The sequence below is a fragment of the Phoxinus phoxinus genome, assembly GCF_949152265.1.
Source record: "Phoxinus phoxinus genome assembly, chromosome: 7".
NCBI classification, from domain to species: Eukaryota; Metazoa; Chordata; class Actinopteri; order Cypriniformes; family Leuciscidae; genus Phoxinus; species Phoxinus phoxinus.
Window position 1 is genome coordinate 22,609,735 of NC_136882.1, and position 25,000 is coordinate 22,634,734.

Genomic DNA, 25,000 nt, shown 5'->3' on the forward strand with positions numbered 1-25,000 from the left:
TGGGGCTCTTGAAAGCCCAGGATTCAGTTATCTGGGGATTGATTAGGGTCAGCTGAAAATAGCGGAGGCAAAGACTCCGGTGAAACAAGACAAAACAAACCATGACCGTGTCGATAGTTCTCACTGTTCCTCCGCAGGGAGGGGTTCACAGTGGGGTCCTAATAATGGGGTAAATATACACGAATGGTTGTGAAAATGTATGTGCTGCTGACGTCTTTGATATTATGTTTACTCTCTGTAAATGATTTCTTTTCCACTTCTCTACTATTACGTGACCCTGAATCATTAGTTTTAATTGTGTGCAAACATCAAAAGTCAAATATTTTCTGGAATTCTGCCTTCGCTCGCAAGTCGGCTTTAAGTCCTTTGTGCCGTTTTCAAAACTCCAACATATCATGTCCTTCCAAGCGCCATCCCTCTCTAATGGGGGTCTCTGGCGATGAGGAGGAATTGTGGAACCAGTCACGATCCATGCCAGCACAGTGTGGTGACGAGTCCGTGCCCGTGTCTTTTTTACTTGGTCATTAGTGCCCGCTGCACAGTCTGCGAAGAACGAGAGATACACAAATATGTCTGGATTTCAAGACAGGCCACAGAAGAAAAAGAAAAAACATTGCGTAATTGCCAGCAGAGAATGATCGCCTGAAATACAAAGGTCCAGCAGAGGGAAAGCCCATGTGTCTGATGGTGTACTTTAGTAAATGTCTTCTTCACTGCAGTTTTTTTTTTTCTTTTTTTTTTTCTTTTTTGTAAAAACATGTGCCTGTTGGTCACCGTGAAAAACAAGGTTACCCTCTTAGGTAAATGGGCTTTTCAGAAGCAAATTTAAGCCCTCATCACATGCACCTGCAAACAGCTGCCCTCTCTGACCATACGCCCCAGTCAGCGCCTGCAATAAGACAGTCCTGTAATCCAACGGATGAAGACCTATCCAGGCCACATGGAGATTAACAATCTGCAACCAGTGATGATGACAAAAAGAGAGGCTGGAAAAAAGGATGAAATGGGACACACTGTCAAAGATAATCCAAGCCCCTTCTTATTTTCCAGCAGCTCTCGCCCTGTGTAAATCCCAATTTAACTCGGACCAAAGCCAACGTTTACGAGGCACGGATGTTAACAGCGCTAATCCATCTGTGTTTTGCTCAGTTTTGAAGAGATTACACAATGGACGCTTTTGTTACTGATACAAGAGTAGGTGAATGACAGATACATAACACAAACAAACATTGCAAAATCCCTGTGCAAGCATCAAACTTCGACACCGGTGGTCTTTTCGGTTGTTAATCTGATTTATGGGTGTTTTTTGGTAAGGAAACATATCATCACTGCCAAGAGATGAGCAAAGAGTCATGGGAGAAATATGTGGCTTGAGCAACAGTTTCTTTTTTTTTCTTTTCTTTTTTTCTCTGCCCAATGGCAGATGAGGTAGAGATACAATGCTGTTTGGTTTCCACTCATGCCAAGAAGAGGTCTAAAATATGGGGAGTGGAAGATATTTAAACTTCAACAAAAACCACAAAGCAATCCTGCGGGCAATAAAATATTTTCTCATCCCTCCCCCATCAGTCCCTGTGAACGAAACTCAATGGCACAGACGCTCCCTTCTGTTGTCGTTTCTGCAATTGAGATTCTGTTCATACAAACTTTTTTTTTTTTTAAACACCGATGGCACTGATAATATTCAAACGCCAAGACTGATCTTGAAAAACAATAAGATGATGCTGAAATATATTACACAACCATCGAGGGGGTCGGAGGACACATTACATGCTAAGAACCAGTGGTCTATCTATGCATGTTGTACCAAAACAAGCATGTTATCCATTTTCCATGCCTCTGCCGTACTGTCAAACAATTCCCCGGACAATCCAAAGCAAATAACTCACAGAATGGTAGTTGTTTGCGAGTTCATGTTCGAGGCACTTTTATGTCGCACATTGTTTGAAGTCTGCTGAGAAACAAGGTCCTCGCATTATACTTCTATGCGAGTTCTTTGTTTAGTGGGAACAGTGAAAACTAAAAGCTATTATTTCAACATGAAAATGATCAACAACCTTCTACAATTTTTCAACTCTGCAGTTTCCGCAATTGTATGAAATAAGGGGTGTCAGCACTTTCATGTACCATGGGTTGATTTTTATGACAACAGTATTTTTTTTTAAACAAATGCCATGCTGTAGTTATTTATTTGATCTACTTTTCAAATGCCTTATGCCTAACATTTTATTGTTGTACCCTTGCCTCAGACAGAAGTTTGTGAAATAAATATTATTACATTTATGATTACAAACAAAGAGAGACATAATCATAAACTATTCCAATATTTATAGTGAAAATTCATTTTTATCAAATTCACAAAAATATATACAGTACTAATTGTGTGCATTTAAGTATACAACAAATGCTAGATATGAAATTAGCCTTAGAAAGACTAATATTCATCAATTTTAAGTAGTTTGAATTGTCATTTAAGTCCACAAGAGAAAAAGTGCCCAAAGTTGAAGAAACATTTTTTACAATGCATTGTCATTATATAATTATAAATAAAGAATCAGTCAGTTAATGTTAAAAAGTTAATAAAAAGAAAAAGTGAAATATTGAATGTATTTTGTTAAATCCAAATGTCTACAAATAAATGCATGTTAAATAAGCTCTTGATGAATAAATCTTTCTAATGTTTTCATGATCGTCTTACCAGCGATGTGGCCAGACTATGTGGAGTGGCCGAAGTTTCCCTCTCTCATCATCATCATCATCATCATCATACGTACGGGACACTGGCTGATTCTCCAACGTCTCCTGATGGGGTGAGACACTCGTGGGCTTCAAGGACTGCTGTGGCCCCGCCACATTGAGAATCTTCCCAGGTAGCTCAGAGTGTATTGTGGGGTCTGGACAACTGCTGGAGTTTATAATAAGGTCATTAGTTAGGCCCCCATCATTCACTCAAGAAATAACCAGTCTTAGCTATTTTAATGCACAAACAGCCTTCAGTGCTACAGAGTGTTACCTTGGACCTGAGGTTTGAACGAGGCTTTGAGCAGCCCGAGCGTGGATATCATCACACCGCACTGAATGCCTGAGACGTTTGTGAGCAGGGAGGAATCTGAGGACGAAAGAGGAAAAAACCCTATAAAACAACATAAGAGAAACTAGGGAAAAACTATTTTAAAAAAGAAGAAAGAAAAAAAACACTACGACTGTAAACACATTCCTAATTCAAACATGTTTTTCTCAAACCTTCACTGATTTCTATAATGAAAAACAACATAAGGAGCAAATAATTCATATGCTACACCAGTCAGAACATTACATGTTTGAGCAAAATAAACAAAGAAGGTAACTAAAACCACATTTTAAAAAAGAAAAAAGGGCCCTCATGTGGCATTTCTCTCTCCCCGGCCTTAAAATATGTCGAGCACACAGCCGGACTGATGTATTCTGCAACCACGATGATTATTACAAGTTAAAGAAGTTAAAACAAGTCACATTTTCACGTAATTCTCTGCCAAAAGCAATCCATAAAACGCAGAAAGCACTTTCTCCGTTCTCTGCGACTGCACAGCCCATGCGCTGCCTCCATGGCACCGCGAGTCCTAATTGTAGGTTGTGAGATGGACGCGAGCCAATTAGCTGCCTGAGAGCGAGATTCCCCCATGCTTACTGACGCTCTATTATTTTTTGCAGTGGAGCAAAACCGAAGGCAATGTTAAAATCCAAAAAGAAACAACCTTGTACCGCTTTATGAAATGACAGATATATGACACTATACCTTTAGTCCAGATTGAATAAGTCCAAAACATTTACAAATGCCATTCAAGATATTCATGATATTCATCAGATCACTAACAGCAAACACTTGGCTGCCGGTGAAAGCTTCCATTACAGTTACAGTAGATCTTCTATTTTTTAAAACAAAGGATGTAACATTGTCACTCTGCAACAAGGCATATTTGGGAAGGAAAAATTTAATTAAATATAAAAGGAAAAAAAAATACAAATAATGCAATAGTACAGTTCATTAAATTGGGTTGAATAAAGAGGATGTCCTAAGTGGCACTTATATATGTATTTTAGTGAGCCAAAGTCTCTGTGGTGGAGGGAAGCAATACAACATGACAAACTACTAACCGATTTAGCACGACTTCCCACAATATGTTTATAATATATGTGGATTCTTCCAAGTGCTGGAGAACTCATCGACTTCAAAACAAAAGGGGCTGTAAAGCCAGTCGGGTGTAAAGAGAGTTTCTCTCTGAGTTACGTACAGATGGCTGCCTCGACTCACCACAATGTTGGGTGTATTTCTACCGCCTACTTTTTCCAAGTTAGTTGTGTACCTGTCATAAATAATTATACGAGAAGAAAAAGCAGTCCTTTATTTTCCTTTTCTCATTGGTTCTTTATCTTCTCAACTGTGTTGAAAGCGTTTCCGGGTACAGGACACAATTGTGTAAGTGTTTGTGCATTTTGACCGCAAATTCATCTAGATGAAATCAAGTTCTGGAAGCGTTAGTCAAATACAGATAGGTAAATTGTGGTCTGAATGGAAGAACCTTCAAAGAAAGCTGTTAAAGCCACAGAATAAATGTCCACAGAGCATTTGCTATTCGTTCTTTTGAAGTTGCTGTTTCAGTTGCAATGCTCTAATCCCCATCTCAGTAAATTTGCATTCAGCAGCGATCAATGGCCATCCAAATATGAAACGGTGTCGTTATTATTCTCCCAACGTCCCTGAGAAAGACAGAGTATCAATGAGAGCAGTCACTCAACAGTTCACCTCCATTAGATTAGCCATTGATAAAAGTGCCAGGGAAGAGTTTCACAATGGATGAATTAACTAACAGATGTGGACAGGAGAGCCAGGCTACATAAAGCTGCACTAAAGAGATGACAAGAAGGTGGTTGTGGCAAGGTATGAGGGATGGAGCTGCCTTGCAAGCTGGGAGGAAAATTTCATTTTGAGGGCCATTTTGAAAATTACACAAGGAGGTTTTGACTAGGCAATAAAAACACAGCCGTGTCCACTGACAGGAGAGGGAGAATGCCACCAATTAGCTTATTTATAAATCAGGCGCAATTTCAGAGATGACTTTTACCTTGCATTTGATTAAATGTGAAAGGATGGTTGGGGAAAAGAGGGAGGAAAGAAAATCAAAGTCAAAAATCATTTCATCTAATTTCCTTTATTGGCAATAATCACAAGCGGTCTCTTTTTCCCAGGCTAATGAAAAATTCCATTGATCTTGAGGTTGGCCGTTGTGACGGCTTAGAAGCGGAGAGAGCTACGTGCAAACTTTCTACGGCAGTTCGGGCAGTTCTTCTGGGTAGCTCAGGACAGCTCAAAGTAACGGGGTTCATTACAAGTTAAGCTCAATTGTATAATGTTGATTAATACCAAAAATATATTTAACTCGCAAAATAAAAAAAGCAAATTTTATGATGAAATTGAGGCGCTTAAAATCGAAGTACACATGGCCCAAAGGGTATAAAAATCCAAATATTTTTTGTTAAAGCACTTACATGTATGAACTGAATTGTAGAGACACTGACTTTCTTTTAGAGCTCTTGTACAACCAAAACAATCTCTGTTCCATTAATTTCCTATTAACACTGTAAAGCTGATTTGAAACAATGTGTATTGTAAAAAGCGCTATATAAATGAAGGTGACTTGAATTGACTTGTAGAGTTGTCTAAATGTTGTCTTTTATTTGTTATTTGCTAATCAAGAAGCTCCAATTAAATGGGAAACATAGATTATATAAAATATGTAATCATTGAGAGCACTTTTTCTTTTTAAGAGCACAAGTCAGATTGAGCTGCATGAAATGATAGCAAAAAAAGTACAACAGCTTTAGTTACTTTGACAACTGGCTTTACTGGCATTGAAATTGAAATATTTCCAATAAATTTACACAAATGCAAACATTTTCAAAATTATTTTTGGTGGTAACAGACATCATGCCACAAACAGTCAATTTAGCTTAAATTGTATTGAACCTGAAACATCTCTATAACACTCTCTGCCCACTGAGCGAAAGCGAATGATCACGCAAAGGTTTAATGCGGCCAAGTGTGTCATTTTGAAAGCACCGTGGCCAGCATTAGTCTCATCAGTGTGGGTGCCCTGTAGGGTGGCTTGACAGAGGTCTGGTATGATGGGCACAGGAGACCTGAAGAGAGCCTCTGAGATGTGGACAGAGAAGGTCATTACTGCACATTAACATCTACATTCATTATTACCAACTGACCTCATAGTCAAACGCCAAAGTTCCTGTCCCAACTGCGGCACACATCCTGGACTTTAGTCTACTCTACGTGACACTGAGAATAAAAATATCATACCTCTGACGGCGTTGGGATGAGGACTCATCTCTTAATGACAAAGACTGACATGCAGTACAGCTAAAGTAGGTCACAGGAGGTAACCAAACAGAAGGCTACTAGAGGTTTCCAGCGACACTACGGACTTGCCCCATTTCCATTTAACGCAGATGACGGATATGATCGCATCGGGTTATGGAATGCGTTAGCAATGACAGACTTTCCGTATTATGTAATGTGCATATGGCTTACCAAATCTGACATGGCTTGTGCAGTTGTGTCAAAATCTGCCCCTTCTATGACATCTGTCATGTGAAACAGACGCATAACAGCATGATCACTTCAAACAAAACCTCGACATCTCAGTCCCTCACAAGCACATAGCTGTTCGTCAGTTGTTAGATGTTAACAGTGGCAATGGAAGTATTGTTTTATTCTAAACAGAGATATGTGTTTTGCTTAATGGAAGATAGCAGATTGAAATTAGTTTAAAATGATAAGAAAGTTAGAACAATTTGTGTAAAGGTGCTGTTACCATAGAGACAGAACAGTAAGCAAAAATGCCCAGTTCTGTTTCAGTTACACATGGAACATGAGCAATGATGTCATGTTTCACTGTCTATACTTTGCTTACATGCCCTCTTCTTTTTGTTAACAAGCTGAGCAGGTGTTAGCAGTATCAAAAAGATAACAAGATTAAGTATTAGTTTTCCAAGACAACAGTTGAACCCCAAAATAAATGTTTGAGCCCTTGCTGGGCACTGTGGAAAAAAAAGTGACCAACTGAATCTAAATTCAGTCTTTTCACAACACAAGACTGTTAGCAAGATATACATACGGCGGTCACTTCAAACTAGAAAGCCAAGGTTTCTCAAACAGGGGTTCGGAAACACCTGGGGGGTGGGGGTTTGGGTAGGGGGAGGGGGGTGTTGAGGGAACTGCAAGAGGGCAAGTTGATGAAGAGCTAATAATAAATTACATCCAATGTAAAATTAAAAGAAAAAAATGGGGATGCCCGATTATCATATAGTTTAGTGCTGCAAACTAATCAAATAACTTTATAGTCTGATGCGCTGTGTGTTTTAAAGCGAAGCGCAGCACCTGAGCAGCTCGTAATCCAGTGTATTCAGCATCTGAGAGCTTTTTGGTTCACAGCAAACTTTACAGAATATTTAATTATTATTAAAATATAAATATTATTAATTACACTTTGATTGGGTTTCTAAAATGGTCTGAGGTCTTTTGAGATCTGGGACTAGAAAATTCATGAGCAAAGAGCAAGCTAAGAGCAAAGAGCAAACGTTCCCTACGAGCAAACAATCAAAGATGACACATTTTTACTTGCGTTTTATAAATACCTGCATGTCCTGATTACATCATGGCAAAACCTATGGCCACAAGCCAGCTGCTTGGGACAAATCTCTGAAGCCAGGGGCTTTATCCTTGATTCATTCCTATTTATCACGGTTCGCTCCTAGCACTTGAAAGCACCATATGGACTCAATTGTGGTTCGCTCCTGGCACACGTGATCTGGAGATCAGACGCATGCCATACCTTTGGGCTTTACCATTGGATTATTTTCACAGGACACATACTGAAGAGTCTTCATGCCACAACGATAGAGATCCCTTTTGAAAATGTCCTCAAAGCACGAGGTGGTGGAATCCGATGTCAAAGAAACAAATGAAAAAAGGTGCCCGCCAGATGTTTCACCGACAAGATTAAACGCTCAGCGATTTGATTAAGAAAGCCCATCTCCTCATCACCCCATCCTGCCCACATTAAGGCTTAAGAGCAATCAAAAAAGAGAGTGCTACAGGATGAGTAGCAAGGCGCATGAGGATTTGGAGCTCGGGTTCCAAGTGATGAGTTTCTGACCGCTGGTGGCTACCGACTCCAAGGGAGTACAGTGATAATCAAGGCCTCCACGGGGACCTGAGTAAGTATGAAAAGTAGGATTAGCAGAAGTTCAACATCAGCAGATCCATCGCAGCTTTATCACAAAAGCAGCTTTTATTAGATATGCGTATTTACAAAACATGCTTGCGCTGGACCAACAGCAAATTTTCCAATTCATTGGAATGGTTTCCTAAGCCGCCCAGGGATGAAATCACTGAGTGAAGTCCACAACTCAATGTTATACACACATTTCTACAAAAACACACCCACTCGCTTCAATTAAATAATGTAACCCACACAACTATGAAGCCGTGGCACTGGTTTATGTAACAAGGTAATCGGCGTCTTTGATGCGACTTTATTACTTCGATATGGGACCAAGGCGCATAATTTCCACTGCGCTGTTCCCTTTGAACCGTTCTGAGACAATCTCTACAGCAGGATATCCTGCCATCTGCTTCAGTAACAGAATCGCTCCGCCAGTCAGTCATTGGCGGCAGGCCGCCTTACAGAGAGTCACATCCATGCCTTTGAACTGCTTTTTAAAAAGCAGCCAAATACCCTCTTTTCCCCACCAACTTTGAAAAGTAGCTTCAGTTATCTGTGCTGAGTTAAATGGGCTAATGAAAACCTGGTCCTCCTGACAATGAGAGTCTAGCGAGAGATTCCTGTGATGGATTTTCCCCTCAATGAGCTTGATAGCACTGTGGTCCCTGTCTTAGGAGGAACTGTCATTGTTTTAGATCACAGCATTGGGATCAATACAGTGCTGGCCATCAATCGTAGCATTCCGATCGGGTGCGTGGGATTTTCTGCAAACATCTGATGCCAGTTAAGTGCTATGGAAACCAAATTCACTCTTTTGCCAGAGCGGAGAACAATGGAAATCAGAGCAGCATTACATTCGAGTCCTTCCAGGAGTGTCTTTGTGATGTGGCGGTTCCTTAGGGCTGAAACTCTTGAAAGGACACCTGATTGTCATGTGACTTTATGCAAACATGCCCAGTTGGGCTGTTGTGTTTTAATACAAAGACTGGCCTTTAATAGCGGCCACCAGCGTTGTGGATTTCAGTGATTGATGATGTGGTATGCCCCCGCTCAGCTGGGCTCCTGCTCACTAGGGTCAATCGCGATTGAATTACGGCTAAACGCAAAAAGCCAATTAATAAGTGAGGTCTGATGAAGTTGATCCAAAGGACACTGCGAGGGAATAGAAGCCTTTAAAGTAGAGATTTCTTTGGATTATACTACATTCAATGAGATATTACAAAAGATATTTTCATTCTGAGGTTACTTTTACCTTGTTTATTTTTCTCCATCTTTCTCCACTAAATGGGGATGGTGACTGCGGGCTAACCCTGTACTTTATTTACTTTAAAGGGAGTTTCCTTATACTAACCTTTGTGGGCTGTCCTCTCGCGACTATACCGTACGTTTTACATCAGTATTCTTGACATCTTTCAGTCTTTCTTTAGTTTTTAACAGCATCTGTTGAGAATATGGTATGACAGTAGAGCCAATATTTTCATAATTATAAATATTTTACTTCTTTTTTTTGTTTCTTTTGACAGAAAAATAACAAAATAATGAAAGAAATATGCATCACATAAACAAGGGGCCAACAGGAGTCCACCTGCGAGATATTTCATATCAAATACTCTGTTTCTTCTCTTGTTTGTCTCAGGGAATATTTTTAAATTCTTAAAAGGCTTGGACAAAGTTGGTTGCTGAGAAAAGAACCCAGGGCATGTTGACGGATGGCCGGCCATGCATATAATCGTTTCCTTACACTCTGTGAGTTTGCTTTGGAAGGGGCGAATTACCATCTGAAAATGAGCTGAGAAACACTGTAGGCGAGAGCCCTGCGTCATCAGTGTCAGCTTACTTACAGCGTCTCTTAGCCATGATACGGACACACACACTTTTGCAAAAATGCACACACACTAGTGTGGACCAACATTACTAATGTCATCTTAACCCACATTTTACACACAGGGCAAATTTGACATCCAACCAAGCGTAGGGGCACATCCATCCCCTCATAGAAACAAAACATATAACAAACAACACACAAGTAGACATACAAACAGCACTGATAGTGCTCTTTATTTGTACATGCTATTAGAGGTATAACATTTCTTGGTTAAAAAATGTAAAAATGATAACCGTAATTCTAATTTGCACCGTGGTCAATCTCAAATCTGATGAGGCATCTATAAAAACGCGTAAAACAGACAGACAGTTCCGCTAATGTATATGTTTCTGTCGATGGATACACTCTGGACAGCTACGTTCATGTGAAACGCATGCAATGACCTGTTAGTATGTAGATCTATTGCTGACATCACAGTTCCTCACATGTTGGTGTGTTGCAGTTCAGTATGGCAAGTGAAGGAGACAAGCTGTTGATAGAACTGCTGCCTGCATCATATAAATCTCTTATCTGGTACATTCTGGTATCCCAATACGCTGTTACAACAGCGATGGTAAAAATAATTATTTAAAAACCTGACAAAACAGTCACTCTATGCAAACTTTGATCAACGGGAGTCATGTATGCTCTAATATGACCAGTCATTTACGGCGTCATCACCCGGGTGTTGATGCGCAGATGAGACAGAAACAGCACACATTACCTCCTGTGTTCAAAACAGGCCCTCTGTGCTAATTCGGAAAGGTACAAAACAATAATGAAAGTGCTGGGCAGGGCTAAAGATGCTCGGGACAGTTGACAGAATAGTCTCTGTCCCGATCAGACCAGTGCTGCATCATCATATAAAGGCTGGCCCACACTAAAAGATTTTTAAAATCAAATCAGATTTTCAAAATGTGAGAGACCACAAACATGACGATAAAAAAACAAAGATTTAACAGTTTTGTTCCTATAGTGTGTGGAGTGCCGCGATGTGACCAAGACAACACCCCACACACTAAGGCCCTGTTTACATCTGGTATTAAGATGCGTTTTGGTCGATCGGATCCCAAGTGGACGACATTAAATACAGGTGTAAACAAGGTCTAAAACGCTTTGAGCTTGTCCACTTTTGACAACTTTCTGAGGTAGTCAGACGCACAAGCCACAGAGCTACAGCAACAATAAACTTCAGAGCCACGGATACAATAAACTTCATAACCTTTAAGTTCATGAAAACTTGTGATGCACTGCCTCAGAAGCAGCTATTCTAATAACAGAAAAACACAACATTCACAGGTCAAAAACTCTTGGTAAAATTTTTATAATATAATGACACGCAAGTATATGATCATATATAATGATATCCACTTAATGATATCAATATCAACTTTGACAACACAGTGTTTGATTATTTAAAAACTACAGTGTTTTTCCCCCCCTGAATTCCTGAAAAGTAGCAGTTTTGGTCATACAAGGTTTCCGACCGCTCACCAAGCTCACCAATTTCTGATATATTTATTTCAAATAAAATTGAGGTAATAGCATATTATTATTTATGTAATATTTTTTGTGAATAAGGTGCAATATATAAAAAGCATAATTAACACAGAAAGGAGGAGAGTTTGTGCTGAAAAAAAATAATATATTTTTTTATAGTCAAGATAGATTTAGCATCTGGTCAAATTGGATTGCGAATCATTAGTATATAAGATAAAGGAAAGACACAAGAAATATCATGTACAAAGGTGACCCAGCTCTTCGTTATATTCACTCAAACTGTTTCCATCAATACAGTATTTTTTCATTCAGTTTGCATGTCTAAAACACGAAAGTATTTTCCGTAACAAAAAGGGAGAGCTATGTTATCAATATAGGTGCATATACAGTAAAGCATACACAGCTGTTTTAGTGATGACAAACACTGAAACGTAACCTCAGTGGTCTGGCTCTTCTAAATCACGAAAAACAAACTTGAAAACACAAAGCGGCTGGGTATTTCTTTTAAGTGTGCATTAAAAATCTTGATTTTGTCAACAAAGAACTGACTAAAGCAAAAAAAAACAAAAAAAATCATGCATCAGAGAGATAATGGAAAACATGCCTTGCTCAGACCTGAAGATAAACATTTTAGATATACAGATTGAAAGAACAAAGAGAAGGCAGAAAAGTAATGGACTGCGCAAACATATAAAATAGAAATATGTAATAAAAATATATAACATGACACTTTTATGCTGAGCTAACACATAGAACACATGAGATTCAGATTCAAATTAATAGATTACGCTTTTATAATATTGGGTGTTTGTGAGTGTACATACAGTATATAATATTTTATTTATAATTTAAATATCGAATAATTTTTTATATAGTAATATATATATTTTATAGCTGATACTGTATATATATATATATATATATATATATATATATATATATATATATATATATATATACACTTTTTCTAAATAATTTGTAATATTTATATTTTAATATTTATATATATATACACATATACACACACACACACACACACATATATATATATGTGTATATATATGTGTGTGTATATATGTGTGTGTATATATATATATATATATATATATATATGTGTGTGTGTGTGTGTATATATATATATATGTATAAATATTAAAATATAAATATTACATATGTATATATATATATACACACACATTGAGGTTATACGTTATTTTATATACAGTATATATATATATATATATATATATATATATATATATATATATATATATATATTATATATCCTCCAGTATATATAAAAACTCAATCCACACATAATTGAATGGACACAAACTGATCTCTTTAGAATTATATAAAGTTTGTATTATGAAACCTACTGACAAATTTTGCAACCAATCCGCAACTTTTCACACATTTCTAATTGCATAGCGACATGCACATCAGAATGACAAAGACTGCTATACAGCTAAGGGAGAATGTGAAATGGTATGCACTACATGCTTACAGCCTCTTTAATCTTTAAACCAGCACACATAAGCCAGCCCAAGAATGCCTTGAATCAAAATGAATTTACAATATTGTTCCACTCGTTTCGGGTCCTGCTTGCTGTTCATTAGGAATCTAACAAGAAGCAGGAGTTGCTTCTAGCCGACTTATTCTTGACATTGCTTTGGAAAGGGGCGATGAAAAAAACACCACCCATGCTTGCTGATCGAAGACGACAGTTCGGGAAGCAAATTTTGAAGCCAATCTAGACTGCGCAAGTCAAAATGAAGTACGCAGAACAGTGAGATTTTAAAGCTGTAGGGGGGGGAGAGTAGTGTGCTCAGAGACCCTAAATAAAAGTATAAATCAATTCAGGGACCATCGAGTGAGACCGCAAGGACATCATGCATTTGAAATATTTGCTTTTTCCTCTAATCAAGCAATCTCAAAATGCAAGATTATTTTAAATACCAAAAGAATATGCATTTTAAGTCATGATAACCAACTAAAAAGCAATCTATAATTAATGGACACAGCATGAATAGTCAGTTCACTACAGTTGCTTGCGTCCACATGAGCAAAAAGGTTTCTGAAAATGTTTTTTGGAAAAATGGTGAATTTTAATAACCTGCCATTCAATGCAGATGAAACGCCCCGAGTAAAAATCATCACTAATTATTATACTGCGGTCGCTCAGCCACACAAAAATCAAACACAAATTTCTACACCATCTAGAGTCAAACAGACTATAACACAAAGAAATCACTTTCTGTCCCAGTGGGCATGTTGTGTATGTCCATGCATGTGCGCCCAAGCACAAGCACGTATCTGTAGCCGGAGCGTGTCAAGTGATCCACACAGGATATTAAAGCTGTCTATTCTAATCACTTTCTTACACAACTTTGCCCACTCGCCATTAACCACGCTTGCATACGCGATCAGCTTTTGGGGGCGGATTAAGAGTGAACTTGCTAGCACATTTTTTAATCAGTGGAGGAGTGATCCCTAGAAGGCTGTGGTGAGGGATATAAAGAACAGACCTTGTGACATCAGGAAAGCGAATCGGGAAGTGAAGGACACGGCACTTGGGCCGGATGAGCCGGTCCAGGTCTTTGGGCCGATGGTCGGGCATGGTCTTCATGAAGGTTGAGATGGAGGAGAGGAAGGACTCCATGTTGAACGAGGAGTTGAACACCACCACATCCGCAACTAGGCTGGGAAAACATTTTCATTTTAGATGAGGAAGGAAGATAAACACTGACAAAGCAAGCCACAAAATGTCACAATATTTCTCCGCTCCTTAATTAATTCTCGAAAAAAACAACATACGTTTTGAAAAGCGAACTTCACTCTTATATGGAAAGCCGTGCTTAGCAGACATCTATAGTAACTAGTCACTTAAAATATCTAATACATGTTGATTAGAATCCACAGACACAAACAAACCATGTTTTTAAATGGCACACCCCAATTGCCAGAATCAATCACTGCATTGCACTCAATTAGAGAGTGAATTAGAGGAGCCGAGCTCTTTTTTGTGTCACTGTTCTGCCACGTTAATAAAGTTGGGCCTTTGAATTATTGACATGATACTCTGACAGACAACAATCACAATGTATTCCAATTAGAGCTCTTAAAACCCTTTCTTTCAAGCATCAAGATTGATTATGACATTAGGCTTTAAAACATTGAGTTCTTAAGAATTAGAGCGCCATTATACGATCCCATAATTAACCAACCACATCATGCCAAGTAACGCGCATGATAAACTATTCTGTCTCAGACACACTGTCTCTCTTGTGAATAAAAATCCAATCTGGTACAGAAATGGTACTTGTTATTAACAGACTACTGGCATACTAACATACGTAATGAGAAAAAAGGCATATACTCTGCCATACTACTCTAAATTATATTTAGTCATCAATGCACACTATGAACCGTAAAAACTATTTAGAGTAACTCACAGCACTTTCATTCTCTTTCAAATACTAATGTATTTTAGTTCTGCACAAATTTGCATTTTCTTTTTTTTTTCTATAGTGGAAAATAATGATGAAATTGAAATTACATACTGTGTGCTATGATTATTTATTTTAAATCCAGCATGTGTAATATCCAGCACATTAGATATGTGTGGTAACCATAATAAGGTAATGTTTTTCTTCCACAGGTACTTTTGTAAAGTTCACCAGACTCTGCTATTACCATGAGAGGATCTGGTTGTAACCGTATTGGAAGTCTCTTTCTTGTCTCTTTCGGACTGGATAGACCAGCTGGTTCTCATGGAAGTAGAGAACCTTCTTAAGATGAGCGAGATCAGGCCGCAGGGCTACAAGCTCGGCAAGATTGAGGACGGAGCTTGTGAACAAAACCCTGCGAGACAGAGAAAGAAAAAACAGATAAAAAAAGGAACCATTAATTTGCTGTCTGCCATGGCTCACTTGCATATCAATGCTCCATCATAGGTCTAAGCACTGATCCTCATTGTGACAAAAATTGTTCTGACCACAAAAGCCTGTTGTAATGTGGGGGGAAAAAGTCCCTTAATATCCCCTTTTTCAAGGCATTGCAATTGGAAAATTATTAAATAATCATGTTGAGAATTGTAATAAAACAATAAGATAAAAAATTTGATTCTAAACAGTCAGTAGCCATGATCATGATCATTCAGTGACCATGTGTGATTATGGCACACTGGGTGATTAAAATTGCAAAAAAATCCAGTCAAAACTGTTCTTATGACACTTTTCAGAGTGTGAGCTCCTGTTGTAAGTACTTTAACCCATATTTGAGTATGGTTGGGTAAGATTATTTTTAATGTTTTTGATATTCTTTTTATGTGTTATGCTCACCAAGGCTGCATTTATTTGCTCAAAAACAGAATAATATAACAGTAATATTGTGAAATAGTATTACAATTTAAAATAACTGTTTACAATTCGATATATGTTTAAATGCAATTTATTCATGTTAATGCGATGCTGATTTTTAGCAGCCATTTCTCCAATCTTAAGTGTCACCGATTTGAGATAAACATTTATTATCAATGTTGAAAACAGTTGTGTTGCTTACTATTTTTGTGGAAACCGTCACACGTTTTTTCCCCCCAAGTTTCTTTGATGAATAGAAAGTTTAAAAACCTTTTGTAACATTATAAATGTCTTTACTGTCACATTTGATCAATTTGATCAATCAGTGTCCTTGCTGAATAAAAGTAAAAAAATCTTTCTGAAACTTTTTTCACAGTAGTGTTAATAGAACTAACATTGAAAAAGTTAACTTTTTGAAATGCAAAATGTATAAAAAGCCTGCGACAGAGGTTTCAATTGACTTAAGAGTAAAAAATGAAATCCTAGATCTGCAAAAGAAAAAGAAAAGCATCATTTGAAACACAAGAGGACACAGAAATCTCTGCACACTCTGCTGAAAGAAACATTATTGAGGTTAATGAACACTGCTTTAAGATGTTATATACACAAGTAGGAGACCATTGAAAATTTTACCCTTGTATGTGCTAAAAGCCATGGGACAAGGGCTTTGAAGTTCAGTTCTGGTCTCCCTAAATGAACCCAGCCCCCTCTAAGCCCCCACCGCCTGTCAGTCTAACCCTCCAGCCCGCTCGCCAGTCTCTTTGATGTGGGGAGCCCGCGGCCTCGCGACCGTGACTCTGTCGCTGTCAGAAGAGTCCCTTTTATGCTAATCTACGACCAGCTCCCCCTAACCAATTCCTAATCTTAACTATACGAAAAACCAATCACACTGCTTTAAGATCAGCGTGAAAGGGGGACCTTCTACCACCCTGTGCCCTCGTAACTGTGCGGCAGGATTACGTCTCCATTCCTCAACTCCATCAGGACGAGCGCCGAACGGCACCTCCCAAATCCTTGCTTGCACACAACTCTGAAATCAAACCAGATGATGGAAGTTACTATTTTTAGTCTTGCTTTCCTCTCGAAATTGTCAAGTGGAGTGCGTCCAATAATAATGAAACAGGAAGGCTTACTCTGGTTCCCTTTGAACTGGAGGTGAGGACAGACACTCGAGTTTAATGCAACTTTTTAGGTCAGTCCAGTTGATGTGGTTGACGAGGCAAGTAGGCAGACGGTAAATGGTATTGGTCGTATAAACCTTAATGAGCGATGGGAACACCAAAAGCCAAAAGCTAGATCTGACTCATCTATCTCAGTGGAAAGAACTTTAAATCTCAAATTAATGTACTCAGTAGATACAAACTTCATCCAAGGTGTGTAAACAATCCTACACAGGAGCCATTGTTGGCTTTCATTAAACTGTGACGTTACCGTAACTGTCGCCCACTGATTTTTTTTCCAGCACAAACTATTAACCGTAACTAAACCAGACGTTTTGGCTTTGTGATAAGAGACACAGTGGGTGGGCAAGCTCCTCAGTGCTGAGTCAGGTTTGTAACTGCATTATCAAAGGTGCTGATCTGGAAAAGCAAGCATTGCTATTGGCGCACTGTAGTTTTGGTAACATTTTACGATAAGGTTTCATATGTTAACGTCAGTTAACAACATGGTTAAAATGAACTAACAATGAAAAATTCTAATTTCAACATTTTCTAATACATTATTCAAATCAAAAGTTGTACCTGCTAATATTGTTTAATGGACCTGAGCTAACATGAACTAATAATTAACAATTGTATTTTTCTTAACTAATGTTAACACAGATTACTGTACCAAAATACTGTAACAAATGTATTGCTCATTGCTAGTTAATGTTAGTGTCATGAATTGCGTGGAAGCAAAGGCGGTAGTCAGATCTAAATGCAGCAGTAGACTTTAATAAACACGGAACAGGAACGTACATATATTCAATAACTGACAAGGAACAAAAGAGTACACAGGGTTTAAATACACAAAGGGGATCAGGGAATGAGACACAGCTGGGGCAAATGAGAACAACGAGCGGGACCATACAAACTAATAGGACAACACACCTGAAACAAGGGACCTAATAATTAACATGACTAGGGATAGTTAACAATTAACAAGGCAGATAAACAAGGTACAAACTGAATGAAAAAACCAAAGACAGTGAAAACACAAACCAGAAACATGATATAATAAACAACACTGTTACATTATCCCCCCCTTCCATAAGGCGTGGCCTCGCGCCGTTTCAGAACACGACCTGGGCGGGAGGGGTGGGCATCATGGAGTCCCAGACAGGGTAGTCGGGGACCATAGACTCCATGACGGTACCGGTGCGAGTGGCCATGGCGGAACAGGACGGTACCGGTGTAAGTGGCGGAGCAGGACGTGCCGGTGGCCACGGTGGAGCAGGAAGTGCCGGTGGCCACGGCGGTGCGGGACGTGCCGGTGGCCACGGCGGTGCGGGACGTGCCGGTGGCCACGGCGGTGCGGGACGTGCCGGTGGCCACGGCGGTGCGGGACGTGCCGGTGGCCACGGCGGTGCGGGACGTGCCGGTGGCCACGGTGGAGCAGGACGTGCCGGTGGCCACGGTGGAGCAGGACGTGCCGGTGGCCACGGCGGAGCAGACTCAGACAGGGACCAGGGCAGGGCATACACAGAAGGGGATTGGAGCAAAGACAGTAGGGAAAAGGACCATGTCGACGTGGCCTTCATGGTCCCCACCGGACCCCTACTGCCCCCCCCCAAAAAGTTCTTGGGGAAATTAAAGCGAATAGCCTCCGGGCTGGCATAGGGCTCTGGAACAGCCTCTTGGGCCTGAAGAGACATGGGCTTAGGGACGGCCTCCGGGCAGGCAACGGGCTCTGGGACGGCCTCCGGGCAGGCAACGGGCTCTGGGACGGCCTCCGGGCAGGCAACGGGCTCTGGGACGGCCTCCGGGCAGGCAACGGGCTCTGGGACGGCCTCCGGGCAGGCAACGGGCTCTGGGACGGCCTCTGGAACACGGAAAGGGCAGGAGACAGTCAGCTGGGAGGTGTGTGCTGTCCAGGCACGCAGGGCCATCATGGCATAAAAGGCACGGATAACTCTCTGGGCCATAGCTGGGCTGACAGAAGTAGCAGGTGGCTCACAAACTGTCTCTGGGCTGGTAGCAGGCACTGGGGTAGTATCTGGGCAGGAATCTGCTGCTGTGTGGGTAGCCCAAACACACATAAGAGCAGCAACATATACAGACAGAGCAACCTCCTCATCCCCAACAGGAGTGACAGGCAGAACAGACCGTACTTGTATGACCTCCAGACTTTGGGATTTGTAGGGGGTCCTCTTCCTCCTCCTACGTCGGCGAGGGAGCGCTGCAGAGAATGATGGTTCTGTATGGGCAGGGCTGGACTCAGACAACTGGGCAGGGCTGGACTCAGACAACTGGGCAGGGCTGGACTCAGACAACTGGGCAGGGCTGGACTCAGACAACTGGGCAGGGCTGGACTCAGACAACTGGGCAGGGCTGGACTCAGACAACTGGGCAGGGCTGGACTCAGACAACTGGGCAGGGCTGGACTCAGACAACTGGGCAGGGCTGGACTCAGACAACTGGGCAGGGCTGGACTCAGACAACTGGGCAGGGCTGGACACGGCTGTGCAGACGCGCTGAGCGGGCTCGGCTGTGCAGACGCGCTGAGCGGGCTCGGCTGTGCAGACGCGCTGAGCGGGCTCGGCTGTGCAGACGCGCTGAGCGGGCTCGGCTGTGCAGACGCGCTGAGCGGGCTCGGCTGTGCAGACGCGCTGAGCGGGCTCGGCTGTGCGGATGCGGCGAACGGGCTTCCTCAGTGCTTGGTTAGAAACTCTCTTAGATGAACTGTGCTTGGACTTACTTGGAACGGTCTTGGCAGAATGCACTGGTTTGGGACCACAGCTGATTTCCTCGGCGAGTCCTACAGTGAGTGACGAACCGCACACCCACAACGCTCGGTCCAGAAACTGCACAAAAGAGAGGTGTTCCGCATCTAACAGAAGCATTGCGCCGAGCGTGTCGTCCATCCCACTCCAGAAATTATATTTGAGTGTTTCCTCACTCAAATTGGTCTCATGATAAAACTCTAGGTAAGCCCCCACGTACTCATCAAGCGACCGTCCATTCTGGTAGAATCCGTCTTCCATCATAATACCTCTTGCTTGGTTGTTCCCCGGTACTAACTGCTAGATCCTGGTGTGGTCAGTTATTCTGTCATGAATTGCGTGGAAGCAAAGGCGGTAGTCAGATCTAAATGCAGCAGTAGACTTTAATAAACACGGAACAGGAACGTACATATATTCAATAACTGACAAGGAACAAAAGAGTACACAGGGTTTAAATACACAAAGGGGATCAGGGAATGAGACACAGCTGGGGCAAATGAGAACAACGAGCGGGACCATACAAACTAATAGGACAACACACCTGAAACAAGGGACCTAATAATTAACATGACTAGGGATAGTTAACAATTAACAAGGCAGATAAACAAGGTACAAACTGAATGAAAAAACCAAAGACAGTGAAAACACAAACCAGAAACATGATATAATAAACAACACTGTTACAGTTAGTTAATGCCTTAACTAATGCTAACTAATGGGACCTTGTTGTAAAGTGTTACTGTCTCTTTAGTACCTCTTCATTATTTTGTTTTGCAAGCATGAGAAGAGATGAACCATTTTGACAATCACTATTCAATGAAATGGACCACATTCAAATATGTTCACAATAGTCGCCATGAGGGCAAGTTGCAAATGGCCTGACAGTTGACACAAGTTTTGAAAGTGCGTCCAGTTGACATGTGAAGGGTTATGACAGTGCATATTTGATACCTGACTTCAGGAATGAAACGTATGTTTTTCCTTTTGCTTAGCTTCGAGCACAGCGAGATGAGATTGCAGCTGAAGGAATGCTCAGGGCTTCCCCCACCCACCTGCGGTTTCTCCGTCCCTTAAAAGGAAGCAAGAAAGTCCCTATCGGATCCCATTATCTAAATGTGTTTGTGTCCTTGTTTATGCAGTTTTAGAAACTCTATTTGAACCAACACATCACAGGGTTCCATTAAGAAATATAAGTGTATAATCTCCCCATGTATTGCACTTTAGGTGCAGGCACACATTTGAAAATATCATTGTATATTATTTGAGTATTCATTAATCTAGATTTATGTTTATTTCTACACATTTGTATAAATGAACATTAGCTATATTTTGAATGAACATGAATTTAAAAAAACACTAGTATATTTATAAATAATTAATTTAGATTAGACAAATGCTAAAAAAAAAGAAAAAAAAAGAAAATGTATTGTCAGTCCATATACATTGATGTATATAATGTTAAAGTCACCATGAAACCAAAATCGACAATTATTTTGTCGTATTTAATACAAATTATTTATCCGTGCACATAATTTGTTTTTAATTCATGTGCCCCTGTAATCTTTAATCAAAATAACTTCCCCTCCCTCTAGCAATGACAACTCTTCTCTGATGATGTGTTAACTAACATCATGAGGGCTGGACAACCTGTCACTCACATGACATCCCAGCAATAGCTAACCACAACCATCCAAGATCCAATCAATTCCCGATGGACAAAATCTTTCTTGTTCGAAAAGCTATTTCACTCGAATATATGTCACAATAGGGAAGAAAGACTATGGCCACCTCTCATGCCGACTTTAACAAATTGAACCTTATTGTGAAGTGTTACTCAGGTTCTTCTGTTAAAACAGGCAGCTATAATTACACTCCTTACATTTATCTCAGCGTTGGTGTTTATCTTGTGTCAGCTAATCTGATCGTATAGTGACTGATCAAAATGTGTACCCACATGTACCAGCAACACCTTTAACTTTGAAGTTTGTTTTTGACTTTAAAGAACATCCTAGTATTACGTGTAAAAATGTCAAACCACATTACACTGGTGTTATTACACAAAGCACTGTGATGTGTTAGTAGACATTTTAAAAAAGATGACAATAGCTAGATAGCTACACTGTAAAAAAAAAAAAACCTCCCCAACTCAACATATTCTAGTGATTGCTCACATCTCCATTTTTCAATTGGCCCGTAAAAATCTGCAAATTTAATTTTATAAATTTGCAGAATTTTACTTGGGCCAAATGAAAAATTTAGATTTGACCAGTCACTAGAAAATTTTGAGTTGGGGAAGTTAGAATTTTTTACAGTGTACAGTATGTCTGTGATTTCAGAAGAAGGAAAAAGCTTTAAAAAAACATGATGAATTTACACCAGCAGCGCAGAGAAAATTAGCATTAGTTAGTAAAAGTCTTAGGTTAAAATATATAAGCATTGTATATACATGCAAAACAATAAAAAAAACTGTATGAAATCTGATCCATAATTTTATGGAGAGGTTGTGCAGGAAATGCAGAAATGTGTTAGATTCATACAGGATTTAGAATTCTAAAAAAAAATAAGTATTTGGTATACTAAAATATTTGTTCCTGCAAGTTTAGCTGTATAGCAATATCCTCAGCCATGATTTGCAGTAAATAGGAAAAAACAGCTATGTGGCTTTAAAGTATAGGACTTGGGGAATGACATATGTTTGAAGTATGAGTACAGTAGAACTGAGTAAGTCAGTAAGTGCATTGAAGACAGATTATACTTAAAGGACAAGTTCGGTATTTTACACTTAAAGCCCTGTTTACAGATCGTATCTGATGAAATAGAACGGTTAAGATTAAAATTTGGACACATGCTGCTGTCGCGAGAATTTTAGGTTTATTTAGCTTTTGTGCACCTATTTTGCCAAACGTGTCACACCCGTGATTCTTCCGTTGAGAGCTTGAATAATAGACACTCCAGCGGCGGAGTAATACCGCACCTCACACAGCACATTCAATACAAGTCATGGAGTTGGACAAAAACTACGATAAAAGCTGTTGGAATGCATCTTTTTCAGCGATTTTTTTTGGGACCGTATCAGTGAACACCCCTGACGACTCGGTGAGTTTCACGTCTTTGTAAACGAAAGTTTAATGTGTTTTAGGAAGGAATCTGCCAGTGCACATAGACTGCCATTGTGGGGGTGAGGGAGGAAAGCGATATAAACCTAAAATTCTCGCGACAGCAGCATCTGTCCAAAGTTTAATCTTAACCGTTCTATTTCATCAGATACGATCTGTAAACAGGGCTTTAAGTGTAAAATACCGAACTTGTCCTTTAACCTGACAACATTTAAGATCATGCAAATGTCTGAAATGGTGTTCTTTGATTTGGTAAATAATATGTCTACGAGAACCCAATAAGCACATGAAGATTTAATTGCAGATGACACTTGCTTTGACATTCTTTATCGAATGCATTGAAATAATTAATAACATAGAATGTCTAAAACTGTCCAAATATTTTTGTGCCAGTATAGTTATATATTTATCTTCTTTTTTTAACTATAAAATTACTTTAAGGAACACAACGAGACTGATGACCTCTGCTGACCTGTACGTGGAACTTGCTGGAACTGCTTGCATGAAGTACAGAGCAGAAGTTCTGGCCCTCCAGTGCCATTTCTTCGCAGGTAGAGTGAAGCTCACACAGTCTTCAACACTTTGCTTGAGAAGATCAACCAGCTGTTTGTGGGAACCGCCACAGAACGCCTCCAGCAAGAGCACACTCATGGATACAGGCCCAGCCAAACCTGATGTTTATTGTGAATGCAGGCTTTTACTGTAGAGTTCAAATAAACAGGGAAAAAAATCAATCAGAAAAGAATACAAAAAACATCACATTTCAATGACTCACATAAAAAAGAAGGCCATAAACAACAATCATAGCGAAAATGATATTTTTATAACCTATGATTAATAACCATGTATTGGAGAGGGTGTTAATAATAATTGCACGGCAAAATTCGCCCACGTACAGTACTTTCCGAGTCACCTAGAATTTCATCATATATGTGTCACGGTTAAGTCATAACTGGAGTGCATAATGAGTTATGTAGCAAAAAAAATTAAAATACTTCAGCTGATCATTTGGAAATGTATACCTCGCAATTTGATTATGTTGTTTTGATAACTTAACTTAAAGCGAGAAATTAAAGCATCATTACTAATTTAACTCACTTCTTCAGTAAGACAACCTCTTCTTCTTTAAATAGTGTAAGTTTTCCAGTAAAAAAAGCTACTTTGTCCAACAAGAAGCATGTAGCTCTGTCGAATAAATAGATGTACCGGTACTACTGAATGCACTAAGGCCATAACCAAAAGCTCTTCCTCAAGTAGCAACAAGAAGTTGGATTCATTTGAGTAAATTGGTTTAATCGGACATAGAAAGAAAATATGATTCTGTGTTCCACGTTCCTTCCTACACACCATTTTAGGTTTTCTTTTCAATGGCATAGTATTTAGTTAAACGCTGCTGTCACTAAGTTTCCGATAAAGGGGTATATTTTTATTTTCATGTGAGTGAGTCATTCATTCAGATCCCCCTTATTGTTAATGTGGCAGATAAATACAGATAATTTGTGAGAACAAAAGACACAGCTAATGTAGTTAGCAACTTGTTATAGCTAGCTAACTGCTTTTTAAATACATTTATGTAGTTAGCTTGTTGCTAATTTCAAGCTTGTAGCTTGAGAAGCTACTGTTTCAAAATAACTTCCTGAGCATCTAACAATTTAAACTGGCAACCTGACCCTCTTAGACAACACTCAAGTTTAACTTCAAAAATCACATTAACTTGTTTGTACAAATTTAAGTGGTATCTTGTGGTGCTTCGACCATACTTTACCAGTCTAAACAGTAAACACCCATGTGATAAACACTGCTGAGCTAAGCACTTCTTAGCAAGCAGAACTGTGAAAACCAATCAAAACTTTGCAACAGGGAACTGGAAATGTAACAACTTAAGTAGGTTTAAACGTCTAACCTGAAATGCTGGGGTTTTCCCAATCGCTCGGATACACAGAGTGGGATTTTCTCAC

At 39.7% G+C, this 25,000-nt stretch overlaps 1 protein-coding gene across 5 annotated transcripts in view; it reads right to left on the minus strand.

The window, feature by feature from the left end:
• gtdc1 (glycosyltransferase-like domain containing 1) overlaps positions 1-25,000 on the minus strand; it is a 44,394-nt gene that overhangs the window by 14,244 nt on the left and 5,150 nt on the right. For 4 of the 5 annotated variants that reach the window (XR_013798468.1, XR_013798469.1, XM_079619893.1 and 1 more), the window contains exons 2-6: positions 23,515-23,742; positions 15,337-15,504; positions 14,169-14,342; positions 3,014-3,109; positions 2,699-2,905 (exon numbers count right to left, since the gene is read on the minus strand). Coding sequence is in view for 2 of the 5 variants with exons in the window: in XM_079619893.1 (XP_079476019.1) it covers positions 2,699-2,905; positions 3,014-3,109; positions 14,169-14,342; positions 15,337-15,504; positions 23,515-23,693 (824 nt within the window). In the remaining 3 variants the exon portion in view is untranslated. The remainder of the gene's footprint in view (positions 1-2,698; positions 2,906-3,013; positions 3,110-14,168; positions 14,343-15,336; positions 15,505-23,514; positions 23,743-25,000) is intronic. The other variant, XR_013798467.1, reaches the window with a different exon arrangement.